The following is a 13,903-nucleotide window of genomic DNA, read 5'->3' as shown; positions in this document are numbered from 1 at the left end:
GACGTCGACTTCTGTTTCTTCTTCTCCGAGAAACTAGAGAATATAAGAACGCACCCTTAGTTTAACGGTGCACGTCCTGGGGGTACTCCTGGGAAAGTAACGGTTGTCCCCCCGCACTCAATTCCTTCGCGTCAGCAGGGTTAGTCAACTACTTTATAATAATAATACTAGTATGATCGCATGAGAAAGTGCGTGCAATTTCGGTTGAAAGAAAGATTTTGTTTCGTGTCCTTCAATCCTTTTCTGCTTTACACTGATTGCAGCTATCGGATCATGATGTTGGGCAGCCCTGCACGTTTGATATCGATGTGAAGATAAATACAAAATACAAATAATTGACCACGGACGTGCTCGAAGTGTGGGTACATAATATACCGACCTGGTTGAAATTGTTCTCCTTTTCTCGGTGTGGACTCGGATGGAGAGCCAAGGATTTATAGAAAAGAAAAAGGAGCAAGGAACTACATGTACAAGTTGCGCAATAATGTCCACTAACACCACTTGTTACTAAACAATCAGCTCATGCGATAATATTGCACTTGTAGAACGTCAGTACCGTCGGTCAGTGTCGTGCAGTGTGGGAACAAAATGGCGGTGGCATCATGTGGCCCATACCACGGATGCAGGCGTTGTGTTGTGTTCACTACTAACACCTCAAAAGTTTCAGGATCGCACAGACGCCACAAGACAAAGGTCACGTAATTCTTTACGGACTATAATGAATGAACAGTAGAATACATTGAGAAGAAGAGACTGGAAAAATACGAACTACATCGGAAAGAGAACTCTAGAACACTAAAGAAAACAAACCACAGCATCAAGGAAAAGAACAACGCATGAGGGGTAAAGCGCTGGCCAGCCACAACGTGCGTCCAACTTTGGCATGAGCGTACAGAAGAGCGTACAGCGCTCGGAAAGCGGAAGCTAAATTTGGCAAAGCGACAGCAATAGTACGGCGCGAGGCACATGAGCAGTACGAGGCGCGGCACCTATACGCGTATGCGGCAAACATTACACACCATGTACCATATATGCATGAACAGCGCGGGGCGCATGCTAACTCATTCAACATCAGTGCGCGGCGCAGGCATCTAGCTAGCTGACGCAAGCACGATCATAATTGCATGCCATCACGCAATCAGCGCACATAAATCGCGCATCAAATAAATAAGTAATCAAACACAAATCAACACATCAACTAAATAAATCAACGAGCTAGCAAGAACACAATTCAAAAATGCAACGAAGAAATAATTACTATTCTGGTCGGTTATTCGCATGGGACCAAGCGCAATGTCCAAGCTGATGAACTGTGATTGCACAAGGTAAGCCCAAGCTCCTGAGCTAACCGTTCTGGTGAGCAGTCTTCTTCGTGCTGCAAACACACACTACACAATGTGTCGTATCTCGTAACAAGTACTGTACCAAATCACAACGAACACTAACAATACGCAATAGTAAACAATAATCAAAAACACTACGCAAAAAAGCAAAGCAAGCAGCACCTAGCCAGGGAGACAAGCAGGAGTCACGGTCGCAACGAGATCTCGACGACACCCCAGAAGACCTTTCTCCGACACGATACACAACATTCTCCCCACCAAAGGGCTTCAACCACACTGATCACAAATCAAGACGAGGTGGTGGTCGAACGGTACGACGAGATCGACGCGTAACTTGCGGTTCAACGGTCGTCGAAGGTATTTCAACATCATCGACGACGTTGACTGGATCAGCGCTCGCGGGTGTCTGCGGCTGCGGCTCAGCGTCCACAGCAGGCGGCTCAACATGCTCCTTCGCTACTTCCAACGGAACCAAGCGTTGAATGGGCCGTAGCATGGACGATTGGCCAACTTGGACTTTGGCCACCCTGCACTTGCCATCTCTTCCAGGATACAGCTCTGCGACCCTACCCAAGCGCCATGATTGCCGCTTCCGGTTGTCGTCGGCAATAAACACAACGTCGTTCACGACAATCGGAGTTGACTTCGACCGATGATACTCACTGAGACGAATGAGATACTCAGACGACCAACGCTGGTTGAGGTGCTCGTAGACGGTGTGGACATACTTGACTCGAGCGGACAACTGCCGTGGATCGAGTGGTCTGTCAGACGAGGCAATACCGGTTGCAAAGATGTCTCCCAACATCATGGCTGGAGTCAGCGGCGACTCGTCAGCTACATCCGTAGAAACCGGAGTGAGGGGTCGAGAGTTGACGACTCTCTCGATCTCCGTCAAGACAGTGAACAGCTCGTCTCGACTCAATGACGCTCGACCGAGAACCTTCTTCAAGGGAGCTTTCACACATGCCACCAGACGCTCATAGAACCCTCCATGCCACGGGGCAGATGGCGGATTGAAGAGCCACGGGATTGCCACCTTGTCTGCGGCGGACTTGAACGTCGTAGCATTATCTGAACGTATACGCAGCGGCTTCCCACGACGGGCGATGAAACGACGCAATGCTAGCAGGAACACCTCTGTCGACAGGCTATCCACGAGCTCTAGGTGCACTGCGCGAGTAGTACCGCACACGAAGAGTGCGACCCACATTTTCTGAACATTTGATGAACTGCGCACGTACAACGGACCTGCATAATCAATACCTGTGAGACCGAATGGCTGGTGGTGCTTCACCCTGTCTGAGGGCAACGGCGGCATCTCCTCAGCAGCAGTCTGTGCGCGAAATCTGCGGCAAACAATGCACTTCTCCGACACGCTACGAAGAAAACGACGAGCTCCGAGAATCCAGAACTGCTGTTGTAGAAACGCAAGCACGCTCTCTACACCCTGGTGCATTCGCTGAAGGTGAGCATCACGCAGAAACAACTCACTTAGATGACATCTGCCCAGGATGATCGGATGCTGAACCTCGTAGGACAGATCGCTCTCCTGCAGACGACCACGAACTCTGAGCAAACCAGCTTCATCCAGAAACGGAGACAACTTGAACAGCTTCGAACCCTTCTTCAGTGGCTCCTTGCTCCGCAACTGGGACAACTCCTTGGGGAAGCATTGCTCTTGGATGGCGCGAAACATCACAGACTCAGCAGATGGAATCAATTCTGCACGCGAAACACCCTTGTGTCGCCATGACAGCATACTTGCGACCAAACCGCGAGCTCGTTGCCACTTGGAGAACTTCTCCCACGGCCAAACAACTGGAGTGTCAACCTCCACAGCCGACACGCGTGCTTCGGTGACGGACTCATTGGTGCTCTGAAACGAGATGACTGGTGGCCACTGAGACTCATCGCTCAACCATGACGGACCATGCAGCCACATCTCCTTCTGCAAGTCACACACTGGGACACCACGCGAGACAAGATCTGCAGGGTTGCTAACTCCTGGACAGTGACGCCATTCTACTTGCAGCTTCTGCGAAACTTCTTGCACTGCAGCAACTCGATTAGCAACATACGTCTTCCAGTGATACGACGGCTTTGAGATCCAGTGCCATGTGGTTAGGCTGTCTGTCCACCCCACAATCCTTTCAATTGGCACTCTCAATTCATTGACGACAAAGGACAACATCTTCACGCCAAGACACACAGCCGACAATTCCAGACGCGCAAGAGTGGGACGTACAACAGGTGCAACCTTCGCCTTCGCACACAACAAAGCAGACGTCAAACCGGACACAACATAGAAACAACAGCCATAGCCCTTCTCGGATGCATCTGAGAATACATGCAAAGTGACTGGAGCATCTGGAGTACACCCGATCCATCTGGGGATTTTAACGGAAGAAAGCGCTGCGAGCTCTCCCCACCATGAAGCACATCGGACAGCCAAATCAATAGGGAATGGGTCATCCCAACCACCGCCGAGCTTCCAACTCTCTTGCAACATCATCTTGCCTGGCACAACTGCGGGTGACGCCCAACCTAGCGGATCGAACACAGCGGCAACACAACGCAACAAAGCACGACGAGACCAACCAGACACTTCCTTGGGACACTCAACATCACCGAGCGCAGCCACCGAAATACAATCTGACTCGGTGTTCCACACAATACCCAGTGCCTTGGAACCAGCCTCGGGGTCTGAGGTCATCGTGTTCCCTCGCCACTTCCGCAACTCCATGCCTGCTCCCTGCAAAACATTAACGCTATACTCCTGCAGCTTTTCAGCATCCGCACAGCATGGCAAGCTAGAAACGCAATCATCAACATAAAAACTACGCAGCAGCAGCTCTATGATATCACGCTCAGCAGCAGAAGCAGACTCGAATGCACTATCGAGATGAAAGCGCAGCACCGCACTAAGTATGAAAGGAGAACAATTCACTCCAAAAGGCAGCTTCTTTAAACGCCAGATACACATTTCTTCGCTACCTATCTCAGGCCAAACAAAACGCAGATATGGCCTATCTTCTTCACGCATTCCGATCATAAAAAAAGCCTTGCGAATATCGGCTTGTACAGCACATTCATACTCACGGAACCTGAGGAGGATACCAGTGAGATCCGGTAAGAGTGATGGCCCGGGATCGACCATGTCGTTTAGGGATGGTGCTCCGGTGCAGGCGGCGGATGCATTGAAGACGACCCGTGTCTTCGTCGTTGAGGCGTCGCTACGGAATACGGCATGATGCGGCATGTAATAGCCGGCTTCCTCCAGATGCGGTTCCTTTTCAATGGCATCCAGCTTCAAGTACTCAGTGATGAGGACGTCATCATACGCTGGACGTTGACCTCGTCTCTGTAGCTGCTTCAGCAGTGAGTGTGCCGCTGCCATCGCTTGGTTTAGGTTGGCTGGCGGACGCTTCTCAGATCGCCATAGCAATCCCACTTGGTAATGAGGGCCTTGCCGCTCTATCGGGAAGTCCGGTAACGTCTCAGCTATTTCCGGCACCTCTTCCATCTTCCACAGTCGGTCAAGTTCAATACAACTCACACTGACGGTCGCTGACTTGGTTTCACTATTAGCCGGTCCTGACAGCACCCAGCCTATTTCAGTGTGCCAGGCCGTCTCTCCATTGATTTGCTCCTTGCGGAGAAGGAACTCATTGCAGTAGTCAGCTCCAATCAGCATGTGCACTTCGCTTGATCCGGCCTTTGTCGAGTCATCAGACAGCTGCAATCCCTGTGACTGCCAACGTGCAATTGTGCTGTCTGCTAACGGATCGAACCGGAGACCTAGCGACTTCTTTTGCCAGGCATTGACGGAAATGGACTTCGTTGCACCCTTGATGGTGACACGGTACCTGTCCATCTTTTCAAACTTCGGCTCCACGTCAAACGCCTTCAGCCTAACAGTTTGCGATCCAAGGTGTGCCGGTTGCAGCGAGTTCACCAGTGGTGCGGTGATGAACGATGCCTGCGCACCTGGGTCGATGAATATGCGTACACTGGCCTTTCGGCTAGGTCCTTGTACCTCAGCCACGCCGGTCATCAAGTGCACGCTGTTTGCACTACATTCATACGTACCGACTTTCGATTCGGCTATCGGTTCGGATGTTACCTGTTTGTCCTCTCTGTGCAGTAGACTGTGGTGTCGCTTGTTGCAGTGCTTGCAACGACCCTTGTTCTGACAATTCATCACTCGATGTCCTGGTCTCAGGCAGTTGAAACACAGTCCCTCTGCCTTGACGTACGCGTTTCGGTGCTCAGACGCCATAGCTGACAATTTCTTGTTAGCCTCATCAACGCTGACCGTCAAACACTCTGCCGACGCAAACGGTATACGTTTGTCGCTGGTGCTAGACTTGGCAGGCTTCAGCTTGCTACGTCCGTGGGCTGTTTGGTAAGCCATACCATCCTCCGCAAACGCCTTCAAGTCCTTCGTGTAACATCTCTTCTCGATCAAGAAGGCCTTAGTTTCTGCCGACACAGCTTCTAGCAGGACTTGACGTACGACACATCCGAACAATTCAGTGTCGTCCAGCTCACCGATTTGTCCGCGGCTAGAGGTACGGCTAGGCCTGGCGAGTTTTGCCCACTTCTCCGTCTCGCGCGTCACTCGTACCACAAACTGGTAGAAACTCTCATCACTTTTCTGCTGTATGGCCATCAGGGCTTGCCACGCTTTGTCGGCGGTCTTCCCATGCGCCATCAGCAGCTCGCGCTTCGCTTCGGCAAAGGTGTTGCAGCCATAGCATGCACCTTCCAACTTGCTGCCAGCAACAGCCACGCGCAAGCGGATCAGGTACTCGTCGTCGCTGAACTCGTTTTGCTTTGCCACATCCTCGAACAGTTCGAGATAGGTCTCAACAGTCTGCTTACCGTCGAACTTCGGCATCTTGATGGCAGCCCTCTTGCTCGCTAAACTGCCATTCGTCGTATTCAACAAAGTGCTCTCATCACTCTGAGTCTCTCGTGCGTGCTGGACTTGCAACTCCAAATCTGCAATCCTCGCAAGCAGCTGCTCGTCATCTTTCCTTTCCAATCTACTTCCTGCTCGTTCGTCGCGCTCTCTGTCTGCACGCACTTTCTCCTCGTGCTTCTCGATACGCTCCTCTACGTAAGTACGCAATGCCTCTCCAGTGTAGCCATAAGCTTGACCATTTGCGATCAGCTTCGCTTCTAACTCATCCATGTTCACGCGTCTCTATCCTGGCGTGGTCGCCAAAATGTTGTGTTCACTACTAACACCTCAAAAGTTTCAGGATCGCACAGACGCCACAAGACAAAGGTCACGTAATTCTTTACGGACTATAATGAATGAACAGTAGAATACATTGAGAAGAAGAGACTGGAAAAATACGAACTACATCGGAAAGAGAACTCTAGAACACTAAAGAAAACAAACCACAGCATCAAGGAAAAGAACAACGCATGAGGGGTAAAGCGCTGGCCAGCCACAACGTGCGTCCAACTTTGGCATGAGCGTACAGAAGAGCGTACAGCGCTCGGAAAGCGGAAGCTAAATTTGGCAAAGCGACAGCAATAGTACGGCGCGAGGCACATGAGCAGTACGAGGCGCGGCACCTATAGAGGACTTTCCAATGAGTCATGCCGTGCGGCCTATGAGGATTCGGGCCAAAGATCATCGAGTTCACCACCGATCACCGGACTTGAAACGGAGCTTGGGTGGCAAAAAAAGAAGACTCCACTGGAAAGAAACAGTGTTTTTCGAAAGAAGTTCCATTTTGCATACTGTAGTTTGAGAATACCAAAGGGCTGCTCGCGATCGGATGTTCCCACACCTGGATCGTCTTTGAGTTGTTATCGTTTTCCCTACGATGGAGAACGACGGAACCAGTGGATGACGGACACACGACTCGAGAACTTCGCTCCTTATGCAAATACTTCGAAGTACACGAATATTGTTCCATCATTTCGTTGGCGAAGAGAAAAGTCATGATCATCCCTGTCACCCCAGTACGTATCGAATTAACTAACTAACTTGTTCAGCTCATTTGTGGCAGCACCAGGAAAGGCGGAAACACGAAGATGATTCCGAACACTATCAACTTACTTAGTTTGTTGGGGTGCAAGGTATAGCTGGAGTTTGATGATTGATAGTGCTGATGCTGATGGTAATGACTAATGTACCCAGCTCTATTATGCACGTGCCTCTACATGACTGGTGCCAGTGGTGGTGCTAGCTATAGTCTAGTACTGGCCCTGGGTGCAACTCCGGCATTATCTCTTCCATGCGAGTGTGTATGCTTCATGTTCTGCACAATGTGTATTTCCTTTGTCATGGATAAATACCGGTACTCTGATCGACCTACTTGCGCAATCTTCTTCTGCTTCCCACTTGGTTGCTGCGCTGTGCAGTTCTTCATCTGCTGCGGCACATACTAGTATACCTCATCTTCTGTCTTTCTGGACAATTAGGTACATGTATTCAGCTTCTTGATCTTCTTGTGGTGAGGATCATCTTGATCTTACTTCTTGTGTAACTCTTGCAAAGGCAGTAATGGAGGACACTCTACCGGTAATCAGCAACTGCTTATGGAGAATGCCAGGTCGAGGGACGACCAGGAAAAAACAATTGCTGTATTGGATGTGCATTCATCAGCGTGTTTTAAGATCAGGACAACTAAGTTCGCCACTACACCAACTTTTTGGCTACATGGGACCAATGATGATGATGGCCGTGTTTGACTTTGTCAGCTTTCGTGCTACCAGCCACCGCATGTCAACATTGTCATACTCGTACTGATAAGGAAGAAAAACCCACACACGTACACACACGCACACACACACAGTGACACACACACACACATGGATACACTGACAGGCATGCAAAGCAAGAGAGACAGAGAGAGAGTCAGGCAGCGAAAGAGAAGTGAGACTACTTGTAGGTTATGGGCACGGTGCTCCAATTTCTGCCCAGCTGAAGTAAAATCCATGTACACTATTTTCGTGTAGTGTTCATTGACGGTGCCAGCCACTGGTGAGTGACCCAGTGGTGTAGGTGTTGACATTCAGCACACATCACATTTCAGTCTCCAACGTAAATTCAGTCAAAACAACACTGCACTGCAGCAACATGGGAGCATGCTTCTCCCAGGCCCACCATGCAAGTGCAGTGTGCGCCAAAAAACAATTCCAGGTAATTCAGCAGCTACCCAAGAATGGACAGGTTCGGCAAAAACACTCCGCGCGAGTGCCTCACGTTTGCAAACGAATTTTGTTGACAGTTGTTGTTTCTTCCTTCGATTGGGCAAGACACGATAATGTGCCAACCCAGTCAGCAATGAGACACATGCATTTGTATCCATCAGGGCTATTGTAAGACTTTAGAGAGTCCTTTGCATATGTGCTGGGGACATTCACTAAATATTTAGAGAGGCCTGGATACCCAACGCAGGGGGATTGGCTGAAAGGTCTTCGTCCATAGGTAAATATGGATCAATGTACTGGGCCCACGGATTCTGTCAATCTTCTCGCGGCAACGCCTCTTCAAGGCTGGAATAAACAGTTGTATAACTGCGGCTAGTAATCCTCGCGACTTACCGAAACTATTCACCACATCAAAGAAAAGCAAAAGTGCTTCACCACTGCGACGGCCTGCAACATCATTTTCAACCGTACACCGAACAACACATTTGATTCTCTTTTTGCCACCCAAACACATTTTACCGTAGGACACGGGCTTGTCTTATGGGTGATCTTTGGGTGGACACCGGGAAGGCGCCAAAAAGGTGATGTAATGGAAAGTCCTCTATACGCGTATGCGGCAAACATTACACACCATGTACCATATATGCATGAACAGCGCGGGGCGCATGCTAACTCATTCAACATCAGTGCGCGGCGCAGGCATCTAGCTAGCTGACGCAAGCACGATCATAATTGCATGCCATCACGCAATCAGCGCACATAAATCGCGCATCAAATAAATAAGTAATCAAACACAAATCAACACATCAACTAAATAAATCAACGAGCTAGCAAGAACACAATTCAAAAATGCAACGAAGAAATAATTACTATTCTGGTCGGTTATTCGCATGGGACCAAGCGCAATGTCCAAGCTGATGAACTGTGATTGCACAAGGTAAGCCCAAGCTCCTGAGCTAACCGTTCTGGTGAGCAGTCTTCTTCGTGCTGCAAACACACACTACACAATGTGTCGTATCTCGTAACAAGTACTGTACCAAATCACAACGAACACTAACAATACGCAATAGTAAACAATAATCAAAAACACTACGCAAAAAAGCAAAGCAAGCAGCACCTAGCCAGGGAGACAAGCAGGAGTCACGGTCGCAACGAGATCTCGACGACACCCCAGAAGACCTTTCTCCGACACGATACACAACACGTTGAGTGGAGCTGGAACCAACATAGCTGTCCCGTATGGTCATTGCATTGTGTGATAGGTGTGAAGCCGCTCAAGCCGCTCAATATCCTGTTCACCCTCAATCCTAGACTAAGAGCAGAGACTGTCAATACAGTGTTTGCATGCTACTCGTATTCAGGGCCTAGTTAGTATAGCAGAGTACCACAACTATCCCCCCCCCCCCCCCCGCCCCCGCCCCCGCCCCCGCCCACACACACACACAATGGTTGCCTCTTTGCTTTGTCATACCACAACCATTCAATGCAGTGAACCCCTCGATAGGTGATTTGCCTTTGGGTCATCCTAATAAAGTTATTATTATCATTATAAATTTTGTAAGAAAAGGGTTTGCAACCACTACTTCGTATTATAAATTTTATTGTGTTATTCACTGGTTTGAGGGAAAGACGCAAACGGGAAAAGTCTGAAGAAGAAAAAACGACTGTCACCACCAGGACTCGAACCAGGGACCCTTGCTTGAGGCCAGCGATGCTCTAACCACTGAGTTATGGTGTTTATTGTGTTAGTCCCTGGTGACGACTGTGAGCGGGGGCGGGGGGGGGGGTCAAAGGGTGTTCAGCACTTGGCACCAAAACGACAGAGCATAGCTTGTAAACAGCCTATTTTACATCATTTAAGCATACACCCTCCGAATACAATCACGTACAAGGTTTCTTCCGGCGCGTTCAAGACCACGTACATGTATAGGGTCCAGTGGATAACGCCGGCATTACATTCGGCATTACATTCGGCATTACATTCGGCATTACATTCGGCATTACATTCGGCATTACATTCGGCATTACATTCGGCATTACATTCGGCATTACATTCGGCATTACATTCGGCATTACATTCGGCATTACATTCGGCATTACATTCGGCATTACATTCGGCATTACATTCGGCATTACATTCGGCATTACATTCGGCATTACATTCGGCATTACATTCGGCATTACATTCGGCATTACATTCGGCATTACATTCGGCATTACATTCGGCATTACATTCGGCATTACATTCGGCATTACATTCGGCATTACATTCGGCATTACATTCGGCATTACATTCGGCATTACATTCGGCATTACATTCGGCATTACATTCGGCATTACATTCGGCATTACATTCGGCATTACATTCGGCATTACATTCGGCATTACATTCGGCATTACATTCGGCATTACATTCGGCATTACATTCGGCATTACATTCGGCATTACATTCGGCATTACATTCGGCATTACATTCGGCATTACATTCGGCATTACATTCGGCATTACATTCGGCATTACATTCGGCATTACATTCGGCATTACATTCGGCATTACATTCGACATTACATTCGGCATTACATTCGACATTACATTCGGCATTATGAGACTATCCGAGCATCGGGGCATTATCAGTGATTATGGAGCATTAGAAAGGAAGAAAATGAGCATTTTGTGAGATTCGAGCGGTATTTGAAATTTCAGGAAATCCCAGCTTCTTTACAACAACCGGCTACACTCATGAGGTACTACTTGTAGACACGTAACACGTTTCAGCTAAGCACTGATGTTGCAATGTAGTCAGGTCAACGTACGTGTGCCCAACCAAAGAAATGGAACAAATCCTTTAAAAAAAAGCATGTACAAGGAGGAAAATGTTTTGTCGAAAACAAAACAAAAAGCCATGGAAGAGGCGCGAAATGAATGTCGAACAGTCGAAGAGTAGATTTCTCGTTGTGCCTTAGACTCTGACGATAAGGTCTCTAGGCTAGTAGCGATACTGAAGTAGACGCCGCTCCTTTGATAAGTTTGGACCAGGATGAAGCAGAAGATGTAAGCTGGAAGAGATGTATATGCATATACATGCACGTAGTTCCGACGAACTGCCTTCGAAAATATCTACAGTTACTCATGGATTCAGCACCAAGTCGATATGAACATTCTGCAGCAGAGCCTGAAACATGTACAGTTAGATTTGGACAGCTGTACTCAAGATAGCAGTCAAGTGCTATCAGTCTATCACCAAAGAAGAATATTCTTGTGGCCGACCATTTGTCCACGCAACACCACAACTTAGCACAAGGAGAAGAAGACTGCACAAGCAAAAGGAAGTAGTGCAGCAACATAATCTGGCCACATTTTTTTCAGGCTCACTGCGAAATGGAAGGGATCTCGATCCGAGATCGGCTTGCAGGAACTTGCCTACTGCCCCCTGTCTCGGATGGAGAGATTATTCACAGAGCCAATGCAGTGACAGCTCGTTTGCATGCAGGCTACCAGTTGCCATGATTATTATTATTTATTATTATTTAAAAGTAGAAAGGAAAAGGACATATGGAAACGAGTTAAGAGTAACTCTCCACCACTGTAACTAGATACTAGATACAGTCAGAAAGTGCAACAACTAGGCACAAAACTGACAGAGTACTGAAACATTCGACGTCCTGACACCTAGCTTCAACACATCTCCGTAGCGCTAACCGACAGCCTTCCAACTTGGAAGGTTCAAGGTTACGGAAAGACCAAAGAGGGGAAGGCAAGCGCAACGAAAACGAGCACAAGCTACAGTCCCAACGGAACAAAGAATGTCGATTGTCACTGGACGATGACGAGACCAGTAGGCGATTTGACAAAGTGGTCTAACTACAATTCGAAGCAGCAAAGCAGCACACCACCCAACTTGGGTGGGTCAAAAATATCAAAGATAAGTTTAAAAGAAGGGGGAAGCCTTGCGAGAACGAATTGTACAAGCCGAAATCTAAACTCCTACAGTACTCCTCATGCATGACATTGTGATGGACTAGTTGACTACAAAACAAGTTGTTTCACACGACGTACGTTTCGCCGTATGGTTCGTGACGGCTCATCAGGTGTGCAATTTGAAACTCGGGTATTGAGCCAATAATAAAAGTAGAAAGGAAAAGGACATAATTATGGAAACGAGTTAAGAGTAACTCTCCACCACTGTAACTATATACAGTCAGAAAGTGCAACAACTAGGCACAAAACTGACAGAGTACTGAGACATTCGACGTCCTGACACCTAGCTTCAACACATCTCCGTAGCGCTAACCGACAGCCTTCCAACTTGGAAGGTTCAAGGTTATGGAAAGACCAAAGAGGGGAAGGCAAGCGCAACGAAAACGAGCACAAGCTACAGTGCCAACGGAACAAAGAATGTCGATTGTCACTGGACGATGACGAGACCAGTAGGCGATTTGACAAAGCGGTCTAACTACAATTCGAAGCAGCAAAGCAGCACACCACCCAACTTGGGTGGGTCAAATGTCCTTTTCCTTTCTACTTTTATTATTCGCTCAATACCCGAGTTTTAAATTATTATTATTTATTCTTTTTTTACGGAATTCCCAACAGGCGTCAGCGCCTTTTTACAGGGAACCCTAGGTATAATTTGATGGATGAGCTGGATGCCATGATAAACTTCATCCCAATGATCCATGGCATGGTTTACACTTCTCTTTCCCTGGATAATACACTGTATTGAGAAAGGATTTGATGCACCCACAATTCAGCCATAACCCTGCATCAAAGTTTCAATGGAGAGCAGCCACTGGAGAATCGATTATGTCTTATAGTGCTAATCAGTGGTGGAGTTGGTGGGAGATCATTTCGGACGCTTCAGCGGCAGATTGAATATATACCGCCTTTTTCCATTTTTACCAGAATCAAGAGCATTAGAGCCCTCGCTGAAGCATCATGTATGTTCAGCATCATGTATGATCAGCATTATGTATGTTCAGCATTATGAGGCAGTTTTTGGAGCATTATGATAACCATTAAACAATCATTTTCGGAGCATTATCCGCTGAACCGTAACCACGGGCATGTACATCTGCCTGTAACCTCACCTTTAGAAGTACGCCATATAGTAATCCTTCCTTTGTTTGGTGCTTCGCGTCGGGTTCAGGTCCTGACTCCTGATACCCGGTACGTCGGGTGGAGGTCCTGATACCCGGTACGTCGGGTGGAGGTCCTGATACCCGGTACGTCGGGTGGAGGTCCTGATACCCGGTACGTCGGGTGGAGGTCCTGATACCCGGTAAGTCGGGTGGAGGTCCTGACTCCTGATACCCGGTACGTCGGGTGGAGGTCCTGATACCCGGTACGTCGGGTGGAGGTCCTGATACCCGGTACGTCGGGTG

At 48.3% G+C, this 13,903-nt stretch overlaps 2 protein-coding genes across 2 annotated transcripts; one reads left to right on the top strand and one right to left on the bottom strand.

The window, feature by feature from the left end:
* Nucleotides 1-1,623: 1,623 nt before the first annotated feature.
* LOC135810433 (uncharacterized) lies at nucleotides 1,624-6,543 on the bottom strand. The gene has a single exon (XM_065323926.1). It carries the CDS (start codon nucleotides 6,541-6,543, stop codon nucleotides 1,624-1,626), a length of 4,920 nt encoding a protein of 1,639 aa, XP_065179998.1.
* Nucleotides 6,544-7,872: 1,329 nt separating this feature from the next.
* On the top strand, nucleotides 7,873-11,199 carry LOC135810432 (uncharacterized). Its single transcript, XM_065323924.1, has 2 exons — nucleotides 7,873-7,890; nucleotides 10,453-11,199. The coding sequence occupies exons 1-2, from the start codon at nucleotides 7,873-7,875 to the stop codon at nucleotides 11,197-11,199; spliced, it is 765 nt and encodes a 254-aa protein (XP_065179996.1).
* The last annotated feature ends 2,704 nt before the right edge of the window (nucleotides 11,200-13,903 follow it).

This window comes from Sycon ciliatum, chromosome 2, assembly GCF_964019385.1.
Source record: "Sycon ciliatum chromosome 2, ocSycCili1.1, whole genome shotgun sequence".
NCBI classification, from domain to species: Eukaryota; Metazoa; Porifera; class Calcarea; order Leucosolenida; family Sycettidae; genus Sycon; species Sycon ciliatum.
Note: the sequence above shows the minus strand (reverse complement) of the source record. Positions and strands in the feature narration are given on the sequence as shown.

Coding starts and splice junctions, on each gene's coding strand:
- LOC135810433 (XM_065323926.1), bottom strand. CDS start 6,543: ATGGATGAGTTAGAAGCGAAGCTGATCGCAAATGGTCAAGCTTATGGC.